The sequence below is a fragment of the Populus trichocarpa genome, chromosome 9, assembly GCF_000002775.5.
Source record: "Populus trichocarpa isolate Nisqually-1 chromosome 9, P.trichocarpa_v4.1, whole genome shotgun sequence".
Taxonomy (NCBI): Eukaryota; Viridiplantae; Streptophyta; class Magnoliopsida; order Malpighiales; family Salicaceae; genus Populus; species Populus trichocarpa.
In genome coordinates, this window is record NC_037293.2 from 7,890,885 (window position 1) to 7,907,876 (window position 16,992).

Genomic DNA, 16,992 nt, shown 5'->3' on the forward strand with positions numbered 1-16,992 from the left:
TTTTGTATGATCCTAAATTAAACTAATACAATATAATTTCCTAAAAAACAATAGTGTGAAAAAACGAGTTGGAACATAAATGTCAATATAATTTAGCGGACGGAGTTTTTTGTACCCGAACTGGAACATATTTGTCGCAGCTTGTGGAGAAGGAGGCGGAGTTTCCTATCCGTGAATCACAAGGTCTCGTTACTTTTGTTGCTATCAATTTAAAGTGTGTTTTCATTCCTATAGTTTTACTAATATTTCACTTCGAGTCCTATTTTTTAAAATTTTTCAATATCAGCCTCGATTTTCCAATCTAAAAGTCTATGAAAGTCTATAATTACTATAAACCCATTCCTACCTGCGATTACTCTATAAAAGTCCATGAAAATCTATAAAGAAATTATAAAATTAATAATAAAGGGACCCCTCTATAAATTCTCATTAGGGGCAAAATAGAAAGAGACCATATTCAAATATTTTGAAGATTTTATGAGGTTTAAATAGAAAAGTAAAAAATAAAACTGTCCTCCATTAGAACATAGTTTACAATATATGGACCCAAATGTAGTTGACCCTCACCACACGATCACCTAGTTATTAGATCCCACCTGTTCCTTACCAGTAACTGCTAGCTATTAGTTTTTTATGATAAATCTAATAAGATGAAATAAACTCTTAGTAAGAGAGAAGAGACGTAACAAAGCTCATAGCTTTTATACCTTTTCATTTAATCCACACCACCCATAACTCTCTTGCTCTCAGTCTCCATTTCCAGGTACTTCATTGCTTAGCCTTAACTCTCTCTTTTTTATGTTATTTTATTTTTATTAGCCAGTACTTAATTTGCAAGTAGCTTTGCACTGTTTTTGTTTCTAATCTTGCAGATTTTTTTTTGCATTTGTAAACGTTAAGTGTTTTTGGAAGATGGGTTTTCAGTTTGAATATTAATGGATTAGATTTTGGTTGTTTTGTGGGTTTTAAGTGGGTTTTTCATGTTCAAGGGATTAGGTGCTGACTTTGTTTGTGGGTTTCATTTTTCTGGTTAGGGTTTTCAAAGGGCTGTCACTTGCTGAAATTAGTTTGGCTTTGGTTAGTGGTGCATTTAATTGAATAAATCAGTAGCGAAGTAAAGAAATCTGTGTTGTGACAGCTTGTTTTTATGAAATGATCGGCTTGGGATTTAAACCAAGAACAAACCATCAAGCGTTAGCTTGGTTAATTTGAAATCAGTTGAATTGCTGGTGTCGAGTATTTTTAATGTTTTAAAGATGGAAATTGAAGAGAGCTTGCTTGGCTGCTTGTCACGGAGCATTGGTTTTCAGATTGTCTTTGACATCTGAAGTAGTTTAGTGACTAGGCTAACTTGAAAATGGTGCCCATTGATAAAGTTTTCCACTTTTTTGTGTCTGGTTGAAGAAGCTATAAAAATGGATGTTGAAGCAGAGGAATAGGCTCAGTTTAGCACGTCTCTTAACTTTTCTGGTCGTGGCATGGAAAATGGTTGACTAAACAAAGAATTGTGAATTTTGTTTCTTGTTTCCTATAGTTTTTCTTCTTCTTCTAACATTAATAGTAGATTAAAACAGAGTAAAGTAGCTCTTATGGGTTGGGTTCCGTAACCAAAATGATTTTCTTGGGGTTTTGAAGATTTGATTGATTGAGAGTTCAAATTAAAGTAGGTCAAAACTTCACTATAATTATATTTAATTGTGAATTGAAAAAAAAGAGAAGAACAAGCAGCAAGAGCATCGGTAGATTAATTTCTTATTGTTATCTAATTGGTAAAATATTGGATTGTGGCTGGTTTCTGACACCCTATATGTATAGGGAGGAGATTAGAGCCGTGAATTGGAGTGGATCATGATCAAGCGGTCACCACGTAGAAACCCCAGATCCAAAGGCAGCAAGTTAAAACATGGTCTTCAGATTTGTTTGTTGCTTGGTGTCTGCTTCTGGTTGATCTACCAAGTCAAGCATTCCCATGACAAGAAGAAGGAGCTTGATGAGAAAGATGCAAATCTCTCTCTCAGTGCACATCCTCATGATGAGCTTCCAAAACTTGGGAGGAAGGACCTCCATCCTGATTTGCAAGACAAGACCAGGAGTGAGAAACCCGAGGAAGAAGAGGAAGAAGACACTGGAGTAGACGAGGAAGTAAATAAGAAGGAAGAAAAGGGGCATGAAAAAGAGAAAGAAGAAGAAACCAAGCATGAAGAAGAAGAGGGGGGGACTAAGGATGAAGAGGTGGAAAGAGAAGAACATATTCATGAAGAGGAAGAGAGAGAAGGAGAAGGAACTTATCATTTAGACAAAGAAAGAGAAGAAGAAATCAGGCATGAAGAAGAGGAGCAAACTGAAGAAGCAGAGAGTGAAGAAACCGAAGACAAGGGCAGACAAGGTAGAGATGATGAAGTAGATGAACATGATCAAGAGAAAATAGAAGGAGAAGCTGACCGTGATGAGGAATTTATGGATGAAGAGAAAGAGAGAGAGGATGAAGGCGAGGAAACAGAAAGTCAAGGTAATGAAGGTGAAGATAATGAAGGCGAGGAAAAGGAAAGTCAAGGTAATGAAGATGAGGACAGGGAAGTTCAAGCAGATAATGAAACTCAATCAGAAGATCAGGATCATGATGGAGGAGGTAAGAACTCCCATGAGGCCCGAGAGGAACATTACAAGGCAGACGATGCTTCCAGTGCAGTGACTCACGACACCCAAATTATAAGCACTGAACCAGAGAAAGAAGGTTTGGAGAAATCAAATGAGAACTTGGCAGCAGATGATTTGCAACAAGATAAGTATTCCATTAGTGGTAACCCCCTGGATGTTAATGAGGATAAAATTAACTCAACATCTCAGCTGGAACAAGCTGAAAATGGCCATCCTTTGAATGCAACAACTGATGAAAAGCAAAATGACGAGATCACTCTGACCAAATCTGAGGATGAGTCACCTAACAACACAAGGGTTACAGTGCTGTCCATTGATCAATTAGTACCAAGCAATAAGTCAATGGAAGTGAGTTCAGAAGCAGGCAATAACCAGGCTGGTGCAAACCTTGAAGTTTCTGGTTCATCCCAGCAGAATGGAATGTGGAATGCCTCAGACTCAAATCAAATTCGAAATGCAACTATTGATGGTCGAGTTACTGGAGATGTATCCAACATTCAAACCACTCAGTTGGAACAGGTTAATAATGACATGGTTTACAATAGCATTGACTCCTCAAACGCTTCTAGTAATTCGGATTCTGGTGTATCAGATAAGATCATTAAGCCTGAATTAACAGTTGCTGAAGATGTGAATTCTGGGTTGTCTTCCAGAACAAATGAGTCTACAGAAGGTACTCATGATGAGAGCTCAGACACCAAAAATGAATCAGGTGGAACAGATGAAAACACCAATTCTTCTAATATGAACGAGGCTGAAGATGCAATCCTGCATGACCCTATTGATTCTTCAATTGGCCAAGATGAGAGAGAGGCTCGCATAGATCTAGGTACACTGCCAGAGACTGGTGCAGGAGGGGTTAACAGTGGAAATGCTGCAGAAGAATGAGATTCTTATCAAATGCTCCTGTGCATGTGAGTGATGTAAAGTTTTAGTTACCTTTTCACTCTGTTTCGATACACGCATGTAGTGTTCTAGTATGTTTCCATTTGGCCATGAAACATTTATCAGTGTTTAGAGAGTACAGCTTTAGATTTTCAAGCAACAGTAAAATATAGGCGGGTTGTAATTGCGGATGGGTTTAATTGTATAATTTATATCAGCTTACGATGTGATGCCCTTTTTTTTATCCTTTTAGGTCTTCCTTAAGCTTTTCTCTTCAGATCTTTACCTAATGTATGAATGGTTTGGTGATTTGAGTTGGGACCAAAATCAGACTGTTCTAGTGAAAGTATGTTTTATTCTGAAGGACTCTCTACCTGAATTATCTGTTCCTTTCCTTTAAGCTGACAGGCAACTATTTTTGTTTATGGAAACAGCAAGATGGAGAGGTTGAGAGCGATTGAAGGATCTTCTTTAAATTGTAAAATGGCCAGGTCTTATACTTTAAAGTTCACAGTGAAAGGGATTAAACAGATATGCAACTTTTAGAAGGGAACTCATTTAAATCTTTCTATTAAATCATCCACCGGTCATTTCTCCTTTTTAAGCAGGAAGCTTGGTATATTTTCAGGGCATTGACAAGCTCCTGTACCGTGCAATGCAATTCTTTACTTTCCCAGCAGTAGACTTGGCTTTCTAAGGAACCAAGTTGACTTTTCCGATGGGTTTCTATTTCTGATGGTAAACCACCAAAGGGACAGCATTGACGGGTTGTTGGCGTCTCTAGAGTCCAGCCAACTTCAACTAGCTTTCTGACAGTCTCACGGGAAACAAAATTCGGTATCTAGACGCCATGCACGTCATCTCATTTTCTGAACGATCAAACTTTGGGATGATTGAAGGAGTTTATATATCCGGTACGTGTGTTTCAAGATGATATAATTTAGAAACTAGACTTGGGATTTTTTATTTTCTTCTTCTTTTTACTTGTAAAGGGTGTTCTTAAACTAGCAAAGAATAATTATGAAAATCTCGTTTCTTTCTCCGTTCTAAATTATTCTTGACAGCCAGTCAGGTTGGGTCACGAATATTCTAGATTTCTTGTAATTGACACCGCAGGAAAAAAGAAAAACAGCTGGAATTCGAATCATTGCCGCCTGAGACTGGTTGGTGCAAGCGGGATGCTTTGTTATGCCCACCAACATTGGATTCTCATGCCAAGGTCTCTCATTATACAACCATAAACTATCTACTAAACGATAAAAAGGCACATAGCACAAGAAAATAAAATTAAAAGAATAGCGCCACGCTTTGTCATTCCTCTCTGTACAAAAAAATAATAATGCATCGCATACAGCTAATAAACTGCTGTTAGTTATCTAATCAGCAAAAAGAATCCAATACCTAACCAACTCATCTAATGCTCCTCAAACGACAGATCAATCCTCATCCACACAAACATCAAACGACAAAACTCTGACCCTGTCTCAACTCTTTCCTTAGCTTATGAGTAAAGGATTTACAAGCATCCACACTTAGATCCACAGCTGCTGCTAATGCCACAAAGGCTGCCGCATCCTCTGTACAGTTCACGTGTTGCACCCCAATCTCCACCTCTGTCTTGTTGCACCGACCATTACCATTGTTGACACTTGATTGCATTACGAAACCTTTGTACACAAACGGGGACAACAACCCTAGACCAAACTCGGATCCGGACCACGATCCAGACCCCGGTCCGGAACCAAAATCGCAACTAGAATGTGGACTGCTCGCCGGGGTGCTAACACTATTTGTCATGTCAATTGTGAATTTCCCTCCATTTTTAGCGTTGATAACTGAATTGACTAGTGTTGTGGTGGTAGGGGAGGCTGAAACAGAATCATGTAGCAATTCAAATCGGTATCCTAAAGCGTTGGCATTACGTTCGCGCCAAGCCTCCAGACGGCCCCATGGCTTCCAGGTACCGTGTGATGGGAGAAGAATTAGCCATGCCCCGGGATTGGACCGACTAACATGATCCGAACCTGGGGATGGTACAAATGGTGTCACCATTGATGCCATTGCAACAGGCGATCCAGATAGGTCATGGATTGTGATTGACCATCCCTTTCGTTCTTTTGCTGGTGGGTCTTTATCAGCTCCAAGGGAGGGTAGCCAATTTCTTGATGGAGTTGGTTCTGTCATCGATGGCCTGCATAATAACAATGTAGCAAGATCAGTAACGACTTCTAAACAAGGAGAATGATAATTAACAAGATAAACAAACTCAATGTCCAGATTCTAGAAATTTAAAATCTTTTTGGTGGGTGGGTCAAAGGGATAGAAATTTCTCTTGAGATAAACAATTACAGTTTGTTATCCGCATCAAAACAAACAGAACGAAACAGCTTTCGCTAACATAGTTAATGTCAACACAAAGTTTTTGGGATTCGAAAAGATATAGAAGATTTTTGGTTTTCTACGACCATATTTGCATACTTGACCACACACTAAATCCTTTCACTCGGTTTATGCCAAGTCTTCTACTTTAGGGGGGCAAAAGCAACACGAGTGATTCAATAATTAAGTTCCCTCCCTGCAACAAAAGGAAAAAAGAAATACACCCCCTCCCTTTTTTTCTTTAATTACTTTCTCATCAACCAAACACCGGAACAAATCGATAACAAAAGGAGAGAAAACAGTGATAAATTAGAAAACTCACATAGAAACCAAATTACGATCCCCTGGATTCCTCAAACTGAACTTGCAAGTGAAAACAGCCTGCCTAACACTCCCTTGCACTTGAAAAACCTGAGGACTACACTCAGGATCCCCACCAAACTGAAACACGTATCTTGAATCAGGCTCAACTCTAACACACAGATAAAACTGCGTAGATTCTCCTTTCTTGTTTTCTCCAATATCAATCCATCCATTATGCATAACACAAGGCCTAGACTCTGTCTTTCTCAGGTCTAATGGCACCGTCACCTTCCCCAGCAATTTCCCATCTTTCAATCCACAAGTAGCCCCGTTGTCTCTGCTGTATACCTCAATCTCCAAACTCTTGGGTTTCTTGCGAGACAAAAAATTATCAATTTGTGTCTTGTCAAGACTATAACATGCAGCTAAGGAATTCGATAAAGAATTGCTTTCTGGGTTATGATTTCCCTGTTGGTTTTGATTGTTCACTAAAGGAATTGTAGCTTTTTGAGTAGGGAAATTCTTGAGCTTGATCTTGCAAAAGCATTGTAGGCTTAACAAAGAGGGTTTAGAAGAGACGGGAAACTTGAGTGCTAAGCTACCAACAAGTATCCGTACAAAAGAACACGGATCCATTACTCTTTTGAAAGATTAAAGGTCCCCGAAAACTTCAAGTGAAGTGGTTTTGGAGTTGGTGGTTTTACTTGCTGCCTGAAAGAGAAAGGGAGAGGTGAAGGGTATTTGGGAGGGAGATATATAAGCGTCGCCGACTAGAGAGAGAGATGTGAAGGAAACAGGCTGTGTTTCTTAGGATAAAAGGAATGGCATGATGAGGTCAAGCTCAGTACACAGCTGTGAGCTCTTTGGTTTCTTGGCCAAGGCCTAGCAGGTGTGGTTTGTCGAGGGGAGAAACAGATAGAAAAGAAAAGTATTATGGAAATGATATTCCATGGCTTAAATTGTTTTGTTGACTATTTGGTCTAATTAGATTGTATATACAAATCATTATTCCTTTTTTATATTTCAATTTAGAAAATAAAATCTCAAATGTCAATACAATCCTTTTTTAAAACATAATAACATAAAAGAAAAGGAGAAAAATAGCAATTTAATCTCTCTACTCTTTGAATTGTTGTAATAATGTAATTATTTTGTCCTCGTTATTTTCCTACTAGAGTTAGAAATAAGCGTTGGGCATATGCGGGGCGGGGCGGGGTGAGCTGGCTCACACTACGCACGTACGCTTAATTACTAGATGCCAGCAGAGCGCATCTCTGTCAAATGTCAATACAATTCCTTTTCCTCGTCGTCTTTCCTCTTCCTCTTTTACACGAACAGATTTCTGGATTTCAACACATTAATAATTATGAAAAATATAGCAGTAAGGGTTTGTCGTTAACTCTCTACCATTTTATTTTGAAAAATAATTGAGAGACGTGACTCATCAATTGACACAGAAATTCATACCAGATCTGTATCTTGAAGCTTGTACATGCTGCTTCCACTTTGATGCAGTGATCGTGGTGATCGAAAATATTGTTTTTCTGTCTGTGAATGAAGGAAAACTCTAAACATTGTGGCGTTTTTCGTAGTGAATTTCTATTGTGCTGCACTGTGAATACACATTTAGCACTGTAGACTTGTTGTATACTGAGCGTTTTTTATTTTGATTCTTTTTTTTTTTTAATTTCGCATTCTTGGAATCAAATTGAAAACCGATTTAATAAAGAACCAAAGGGAATATAAGTGGCAACCTACGAGTTTATGAAATATAAGTCCAGTTTCATCTTTATCTTTTCAATTTTTTTTAATGTCTCTTCGGTTTCAATCTATAACTTTATTATTTTTATTTTACGTGTTTGATTCAAGAGAAAAAATAAAAAGTTATCGCATTCCGGTAATAAAAAAAAAACTTAGTTGATATCAATTTGAATAACGGAAAAAAATTGATCTTAGTGGAGAAATCTCACCCAAGTATTATTTCGTCTTTCTATCACCTAAAATGATAATATGTTTTTAAAAGGTTTTTATTTTTGGGTTGATTCTCAATCTATGGACTTGTTATTGAGTTATTTGAGGTCATGCACGTGTTTATCAAGATGTATATAGTGTTTTATAGGTGTTTTAGATCAAAAATCAATTTCAAATAAGTTTCTATGTAAAAAAAAAAAATAGTTTTCCATTTATTATTGTGGCCAAAATCCAGGAAGAAGCAGTCGACACGTTGTTTATCTTTTTTTAAAAAAAAAATTAGGGTGGATAACATATTGTCCATCTTATTTTTAAACAATAAAAAATAAAAGTCTACAAGCAAGAGCCAACCCTTTTCACGACGAGTTAGAAACAATGTATGAATTTTTTTTTATCTTTTATCTTTTTTTCTTGTTTTTTTAATTAACATTTTTTTATGTATTTTTTTAAAAAATTATTATTTAATTTATATTTAAATTAATACATCCTCTCTTTGATTTTTTAAGATTATTTATTTAGTTTTTTTAGATAATTATTGATTTTTAACTACTTTGCATGTATTTAATGTTTCAACGAGATTATTCTAATTTATCTGAATTTTTATTTTTTTTATAAAAAAATTTTATTTTCATGATGTTTTTATAAAAATAAAAACTTTTACCATTGACAGAATAATCTTTAATGAAAAAAACATGCATTAATTTGGAACTGGCAACAGGTAAGATTAAAAAGATGAAATTCGCATCGAGGCTTGTAGCCCAGCGGCAGAGGCAAGGTTTCCTTGCCTCTGTCACCTGAGTTCGAGCCTCAGCGTGCACGTCTGTCACCCCCGCGGTGTCTTACCTGTCTATTGGGTTTGCAGGGTGTTCAGTGAGTCCGGGGATTAGTTGTGGTGCGCGTAAGCTGGCTCTGACACCCCGGGTTACCAAAAAAAAAAAAGATGAAATTCAAATTGCTAAAACAAGTCAAGAGCATTAATTATTTTTGACGCGGACAGGAGATAATGTTAACAAGATTTGTAAGAATATTATAATTATAAAAAAAAACATTTAATTTTTATTTATTGAAATCTTACATAGAAAAAAGACTAATAATACTAAATAGAAAAAACTATTATAATTACCTATAAGTCATTACGACCTAAAGGAACCTATTTCTCACTCCATTCAACAAAACAGCTAAAACTCGTGATTTTTTGTTTATAAATTCAAGGAAAACACTATATTTACCCATAAAAACATATACTATGAAAACCTTGTGCACTAATATAATAAATGAGATAATTCACTAGCATTTATGAAATCATCAGATTAAATGTCATTTGTGTTTTTTTATTATTATCTTTTTCTTCTTCTTTCTATCCTTTCTCTTTAAAGTTTCGAAAGTTTCTTGAAGTTTTTCTTGTTAGCGGTGGCATTTTTTTTCTTTTTTTTTCAAGAATTTTCTTTTAATAATCCCAGATTAGGAATTTATATTTTTATATTTTATGTTTTTTATATAATATCTAACTTATATGAAGTTTTGAAAGTTTGTTGAAGTTTTTCTTGATAGCGGTAGCATTGTTTTTCTTTATTTTTTCAATAATTTTCTTTTAATAATCCCAGGTTAGGAATTTATATTTTTAAATTTGATTTTTTTATATAATATCTAACTTATATGATTTTCTTACTCTCATGGGTTTTTTTTTTTAAGATTATTTTTTTTAACTGTTTTAACTGTTTTATTTTGTGCAGCCTTACTTTAATCTAAACATTGTTGCAAATCTTACTAATTAATTTCTTCAATCATGTTTTTATTTATCCTTGTTCATTCAATTATGTATTAGTTTTTCAATTTAATTCTTATTTTTATAATTTTATTTTTTTTAACTCTTTTATAAAAAAATTTATTCTTTTTAATTTTACTCTTCAATCCAAGTTGATAATGTGTTGTTTTTTTTTATTTTTACTAATAAGTTTTTTTATATCTATGTTTTTTCATTTACTATCATTATTTTTTTTTTCTTTAATATAATTCAAATAAAATTAATTTATTTAATTGATCTAGATTAAAATTCGCTTTTAACTCCGAAATATTTAACTGTAAGAAAAATAAAAACACAAAGCATAGCGCGGACACCAATAACTAGTTAATAAACTAGGAAGAGTCCATCACAGTTCACAAATGCAGTACATGTGTTGTTGTAGCAGATGCGACCATGAATGAGGCTGGGCAGGGCAAGTTTCTTTCTTCTTGTTTTTTTTTTTTTTTTTTTTTTCCCTTCTTGTTTTTCTTTTATCAACCTACAGAACGATATTCGAGGGACATGTCGGATCAGAGCTGGAGCACAGCTGTGGCCACTCAAGACTTGGGTTGGACGGTAGTTTGACCCTTACCTTACCCAACCCTATTGGGACCCACTAACAGCCTTCTCTCCACTAATCACGTTGCCTGATTTTTGGTGGCTTTTGGTTTCATCTTCCATCCCATTAGATCTTCTTTCTCCTTTTCTTTTTAACCTTTTTTTTTTTTGTTATCTGTTCTTGTTTGTTGGGACATTGAATCTTTTGAATTGCATCACACGTGCAATTCTTTATAAGTTTATTGTTCTTGTTCTTACATTTCTTTAACTTGGCCAAAAGATGCCACCACTTTCTGAAAGTGGTGGTTGAGAAGAGAGAGATTGACAAACCATGATGAATACAAAATTATTGGAAACTGTAGCTTGGGATTCAAAGAACAATAAGTGTTATTCCTTGACGTGGCATGATTTTTAGCTTGTAAGTCTTGATCGAAGATCATTAGTTCTTTAAGTTGATGAAATATTGGCAAGGTTATTAACGATGAAGGAAGCTTTATGACGTTGGATTCATGGCTTGTGGCTCACAGACAAAAGATAGAAAAAATACCTCTTTTTTAATTGGGTCATGTAGCGATCCATTCAAAACCACCGGCCCGTTGCGTTTTCATTCCCTTGTTTTGTCCGTCTCTCTTGTCACTAAGTATGTTTTATTTTACTGTAGTTTTGATGCGGTAAAGAAGATTTTCTTTGGATAAATCTTATTTCACTGGTCTCTTGAAGTTCTTATCGAAGATCTTATCTTATATGGCTCACCAATTCAATAGACGAGATTTTCAGCGTGATAATTTCAGAAATTCTCTTGATAGAATCACCGTTCTGCATGTAGCATGGAGAAAAAGACAAGACTGGCATAAATATCATCATCAACAATGATAAAATGATAATACATGACCTCAACCACTCGAAACTTAGAAATGGTAATTTGCAAGTAGCCACAGTGCTGTTCCGATGAATTTTTCAGGAACTAGCTAGATGGTAAAAGTTTTCCAATATAAGAACCTGTTCAAGGTTAAGCCATCCCAACACACACACACACACATGATTTATGAAGCACGGGCGATTCTCAGTTATGATTTAAGCCATCCCAACCCACACACACACATAAATGAAAATCTCATGCTTCAAGAACATAACATCTGTCAATTTTTATTGGTGTTAATGATACTAACTATTGGAAGGATGTAACAATGATGAAAATATAATATATACGAATGATATTAAGATAAAAAACAGTGAAAAGATCTTCTAAACATGAAATAAGAGGAAAGACATGAAGGAAAGCATTGACTAAGATTTATTTGGGGTGAGAAATGGGCAATAAGCATCGACTCAGTAGATCACAATAGTGGGCCCTTGGGTTAAAAAACCAATCTGCAAAGATCTGGACATGTCTCTTCATGCTGCACGTTCCATTTTCATAGCTATTCAAAGGTTAATCAATACACAGGCTTTACTCTCCAAACCTGATTAGGCTGTACAGTAAGACCAATATAAATTCGTCTAAAAGAAGATGAGACTGGGGCTTCGAATCATTGTTGATTAATGTTGATTAATGTTCTATTAAGATAAGGGGACCTGTCATCTCAGCAAGTAACTTGTTACAGTACTGTCTTAAGGATGAGATACTCTCTGAGTTGTTAAGGTTTATGCAAGATATGGGACATCCATCGAATCAAAGCCTTTTAAAGTAAATACTTAGCCAATTTCATTCTCTCCGGTTGCCTAGTTCTATATATAATATGCTATAATCAATATCATTAATCCATGATTTGGAGGTTATAGAATCTTATTATACCCAATGTTATCAAATATGAAATTTATTGTATTGGTGGGCGTTAAAATTTGTTATTGCACGCACATATTTGTGTCATTCGTGGCTGAGATTTGAAGGCAAAAGAAAGACAACGCAAAGTTTAAGGATGATTTGTTATCATTTTAATAAAAGTTTTATCGACAAAACTCAGTGATAAATAAAGTGACAAGACAAATCTCATACACAAGAAAGCATGATCTCCGAGTACCCATCATATGAAATTTTCTTAAATTACTTGATTAAAAAGGATCTTGTAATAAATCCATTTCTGAATACCTCACGAGAATATATTCAAAGTCGTTATTCATCCATATATGTGGCCAATAATGCATTGGTCCAATTATGGACTCAAAGACTATGATTATGAAACTTAAGTGTTCCTTGTTCTGATTCTCCACTCCAAATGTTATTGTCTAGGAACAAAACTGATAAACAAGGCAATCAACGACCAATAATCTACTAGTGAGGTGCTAGTTTAAAAGGGAATATGAAAGCTTAAAAAATCCCATGCCCATAACCAAAATTGTTGACATGAGGGAGAGTAGAGGCAACACAAATCTCAGGTTTTGTCTCAAAATTTCCGATCTGTCCTGTGCCATTTACTGGCAAAAATGGCAAAGAATTAGAGGACTCGATCAAGATTTTGTTGGTTTGTTTTGTTAACCTCTTCTTTAACTCCTCCAAAGCATCCCTCAATTGTTCTAGTTCCTGCAATCCTAGTTCTTCAACAGGAGCTTCCCACCAACACTGGCTTCTACTACTCTTTCTCATTTGGTTAAGTGTTTCTGAATGCCGTTTTTCAGCCTCCAGTTGGTTAAGAATCTGAGTTAGCTGCATATTATGCTCACGAACGTTAGCATTTCGATGCGCTTCGATGAGTTGGTGAGTTCCAGAGCTTTGAGGAGGTGCGTTTCGTGTGAGAAATCGATCCATGATAGAATCAACATCGGGGTGGCCAAATGAAAAGGCCTTATGAGCAGGAGAGAAAACTAAAATTGCTATGTCAACCCCACAGAGAGTGCAAAGCTCGCTAGCCTTCTTGAAAAGACCAGCACGTCTTTTAGAGAAGGTGACTTGCAGGTGATTTTTCTTGGGTATTTTCTCAATCTTAATCTTTTGGCGACCCATGCTTGGCTTTTTGTTCACCATTGCGAAAAAATGTATACGTCGAAGAAAACAGATCTACTACACAAAATACCTGGTCTGGAATTGTGGGAGAATGCTTGGAGGGAAAATTACACGCGGTATTTATAGGCTGAACATTCCCTCCAAATCCTTCTCGGGCTAATAAATGTCATTTGAGTGTCTTAATTTAGCATTTCCTCGTATGATTAATCTCTTTATTTGGAGGTTATGCAATCTTATGCTTTAATTTTATATTTACCACTAAGGAATTAAATATAAATATATTTTGGATAGCCATGAAGAAACCCTTTGACATCTGCAACTCCATGTCAACAGTTACCAACCATAATCAATTTCTACCTTAAAATGTCACTGAAGATCATTATGTGATTAATGGCCTCTAATTAATTGGATATGTAGGTTACTTCTGTGCAAGCATCATTAGAACGAAATAAATGGTGTTCCTAACTCAATCATTAAGGACATACTCCAAACCCACACAAATAAGATCGATCCAAATAAATTTCTCAAAGCAAAATGGCTTGGAAAAAATGAGATTTTATTTTCAAAGAATTTCAGAAATTAGAAAAAACGATATAGAAATATAAATAAATACCTCTACTAATTAATAATTTAATTTTTTTGTTTCTTATTTTATGAATGTTATTTCATATGGGTATTTTTTAAAAATATCTTATTTTCTTTTCAATGTTTTAGATTTTAAAAATTAATATTTTCATTTTAAGCCATTTTTTACTTCAAGAAGTTGAAATCAAGTCAAACTGAGTGCATCTAATAATTAAGTAAAAAACCTACCCTTAACCAGGTTTTAAATAAAGATTCGTCCTAATTATAAAGGGGCTTCATTAATTATATTAGTAGCAAAGAGATCCAACTAATAAAATCTGATCAACAACCCTAGAAATAATATTACCCGATTTTTGTTTTTATAAATAAATCAGTTATATGGCAAATTGGTAACCAAACGTCTCTTTAAGTTTTCTCCATACCGTATATATATTCTCATCTTAAGATGTAATTTATAGTATTGTTATAGCTGTATCTTTAGTTATTGCTAGATCTCAAATATTTCTTACATACAAGAGAAACCTTAATCTAATGCACATGTTTTTCTTATATTAGTTTTTTTATTTAAATTAATCACATAATTATCCTTCAAAAATAAAAATTAGTAACTGTCAGGACTGATACGTGGTAGGGTGGATAGCTAGCTCCTTGCTTGTGTCGTTGACTTTGTCAACGCGGACCGGGGCGAGCGGAATTCAGTCGAGGCTCGAAGATACTAAGCTCCATCCTACTATACTACCGAAGGGCGACGGGCAAAGCTGCAAGGAGATAGTGTGCCTTTCTTTGTTCTCATAGCAGAGTGAGGGGCGCTATCCATCCGCCAATAGAGCCGGGATCCGCTCATATGCTGCATGAGGGGCGGCAAAAGACGACTTTGCCCATGAGTTAGCCGGAATTCGGACCAAAATCTCACTTGCAGCTCAGCTGCCTAAAAACAGTGGACAAGCATCTGACAAATTGAAAATATGAGTCCACATTTTTTTAAAATCTAATATTATGATTTTTTTATATTTAATTCCTTGCTATTCTTGCTCAAATTCTAACATAACTATATTCTGAAAATACTCTAAATTATAAACTCCAAGGCAATTAAACTGAATATTTTAAAAATAGCTTAGCAAAATATTAATTTTTACCAAAACACACACACAAAAGAGTGAATTTCAAACGAATACTAACTTAATCACAAAAATTCAAGGATGTTACAGTCTAATGAACAGTTGTCTTTAAGCTCTGTACCATGACTTCACTGGGTAAATATTTTTGTAAAGCGCCACATATAAAATAAAAACATTAGTCTCTCCAAGAAAAAACATAAATACTGTGAACATCTTTGAACAAAATCCTTTTTTAATACATACTAAAATTAAATTAAAACAGAAGGAAAAAATATTGTTGTCTCTATCATATTTTTCTATTCACCCTCATAATATAGTGATTTTTTGTCATTCTCAAGAAAAATTATTTTCCTTTAGAGTATTTTTATCTTTTCATACCATATATTAGTCAATATAAATTTTTTTTTGAAGTATTTTTTGTCTATTTAATATATTTATGAACAGTAAAAGAATCAAAATAATATTGGGATAAAAAAAACTAACACTTTAGGATAGGGGTGGTATTGTTTTTTGTTTTTAGAATACAATAAGATGACGCATATGTCCTTAAGGAAAAAAAAATTAAGCAATTGAAACAAGGGTATTATCATTTCTTTTTATTTTTTTTTTTGTAATTATTGGTTTGGTTGAAAGTTATAACGTAATTTTTTATTTAATTTATAATTTTTAAATGCAAAAAAATTGCAAATGCGTGAGAGACACCTCACACTTTGAGCGGTGCGTGCGGCGTTTTTTGATGGTGTAAAATGAGCTTTTGCCGTCTCATTTGGTTATCTTTCGTGTCCTCTTTCTTTATTAGTAGCGCGAGGCATCTAAAAATGACAAATTTGTCGCTCATGACCTTTCATTCCCCCTTTTATTTCTCTCTCCTAACCCTAACAAATCAACTATGGTCCTTATTGTTGTTGGTGTTTCAGATTCAGTATTTTTAGTTTTGATTTTTTTCTTTTATCTTTTGTTAAAGTTTTATTTGTTTTCAATTTAATCTTTGATCAATTCTAATTTATACATGTAAATTTTTTAATTTGGTCATTCTACTTTTGATTCTTTTTTTTTTCTTTGTTCTTTTATCAAAGTTTTTATGGTTTTTAATTTTATCCTTCATATGAAGTTTTTGATTATTTTTTAAATAAGAATAATACAAATTTAAATTTGCTCCTTTTTCTTTTGATTTCTTAATTTTTTTCCTTTTTAACAAATTTTTTATGGAATAAAAAAATGAAATATATAAAAATATTATTTAAATTAAATGTATTATATAAATCTAAATGTATTAAATGTAGTCTATTAATTAAATATATTAGGAATATATATATTAGATTTGGTAATAGAAATATAATAAGAATAGTCTTGAAAAGAATATCTAACGTAGCTATTTACAAATAAAATCTAGATAGTAGGTCTCAATATTAAAAAAAAAAATAAAGTGAATATAATCAAATTGTAAAATCTTTCAAAAAAAAAATCTCAGTTTACACAAGTTGTTTTAAGAATATTTATAAACCTTTTTTTTTTTAAGAAAGCAATCGTAATTATTAGTTAAAATCTTATATAATTTGGTGATGAGGACTCTCCTTTAGAGCAAACTAAATTTATTGCACCATATCTTAAGAAATCGTTAGGTAGATTCGATTTATCTCATAGCATTAGACAAAATGAGAAGTTAGGAATATGATATCAATAAATTATAGAAAGTGACATTAACAAACAACTACGAAATTATCCTCCTCGCTTATTAAATGAGAATTTAAGGAAATTTGGCAAACAACAAATTTATAGTAATTAACAGTGTGTCCATGTTATTGCCTAGG

General features: G+C 34.1%; 3 protein-coding genes across 3 annotated transcripts; 1 reads left to right on the forward strand and 2 right to left on the reverse strand.

Moving 5' to 3' along the window:
• The first annotated feature begins 597 nt into the window (after positions 1-597).
• Positions 598-3,787, forward strand: LOC18102079 (spore wall protein 2). The gene is made up of 2 exons (XM_006379096.3): positions 598-763; positions 1,816-3,787. The coding sequence occupies exon 2, from the start codon at positions 1,849-1,851 to the stop codon at positions 3,544-3,546; it is 1,698 nt and encodes a 565-aa protein (XP_006379158.3). The 5' UTR covers positions 598-763; positions 1,816-1,848; the 3' UTR covers positions 3,547-3,787.
• Positions 3,788-4,825: 1,038 nt separating this feature from the next.
• Positions 4,826-7,159, reverse strand: LOC7478760 (uncharacterized). Its single transcript, XM_002313163.4, has 2 exons — positions 6,245-7,159; positions 4,826-5,734 (listed from the first exon to the last, which is right to left on the reverse strand). Exons 1-2 carry the CDS (start codon positions 6,859-6,861, stop codon positions 5,002-5,004), a joined length of 1,350 nt encoding a protein of 449 aa, XP_002313199.1. The 5' UTR covers positions 6,862-7,159; the 3' UTR covers positions 4,826-5,001.
• Positions 7,160-12,845: 5,686 nt separating this feature from the next.
• LOC7478759 (agamous-like MADS-box protein AGL62) lies at positions 12,846-13,543 on the reverse strand. Its single transcript, XM_002313162.4, has one exon. The coding sequence runs from the start codon at positions 13,497-13,499 to the stop codon at positions 12,846-12,848; it is 654 nt and encodes a 217-aa protein (XP_002313198.4). The 5' UTR covers positions 13,500-13,543.
• Positions 13,544-16,992: the final 3,449 nt, after the last annotated feature.

Excerpts from the sequence above, each read along its gene's own strand:
- LOC18102079 (XM_006379096.3), top strand. The coding sequence starts at position 1,849 with ATGATCAAGCGGTCACCACGTAGAAACCCCAGATCCAAAGGCAGCAAG.
- LOC7478760 (XM_002313163.4), bottom strand. The coding sequence starts at position 6,861 with ATGGATCCGTGTTCTTTTGTACGGATACTTGTTGGTAGCTTAGCACTC. Across the intron at positions 5,735-6,244 it reads GATCGTAATTTGGTTTCTAT|GCCATCGATGACAGAACCAA; the intron begins GTGAGTTTTCTA and ends GTTATTATGCAG.
- LOC7478759 (XM_002313162.4), bottom strand. The coding sequence starts at position 13,499 with ATGGTGAACAAAAAGCCAAGCATGGGTCGCCAAAAGATTAAGATTGAG.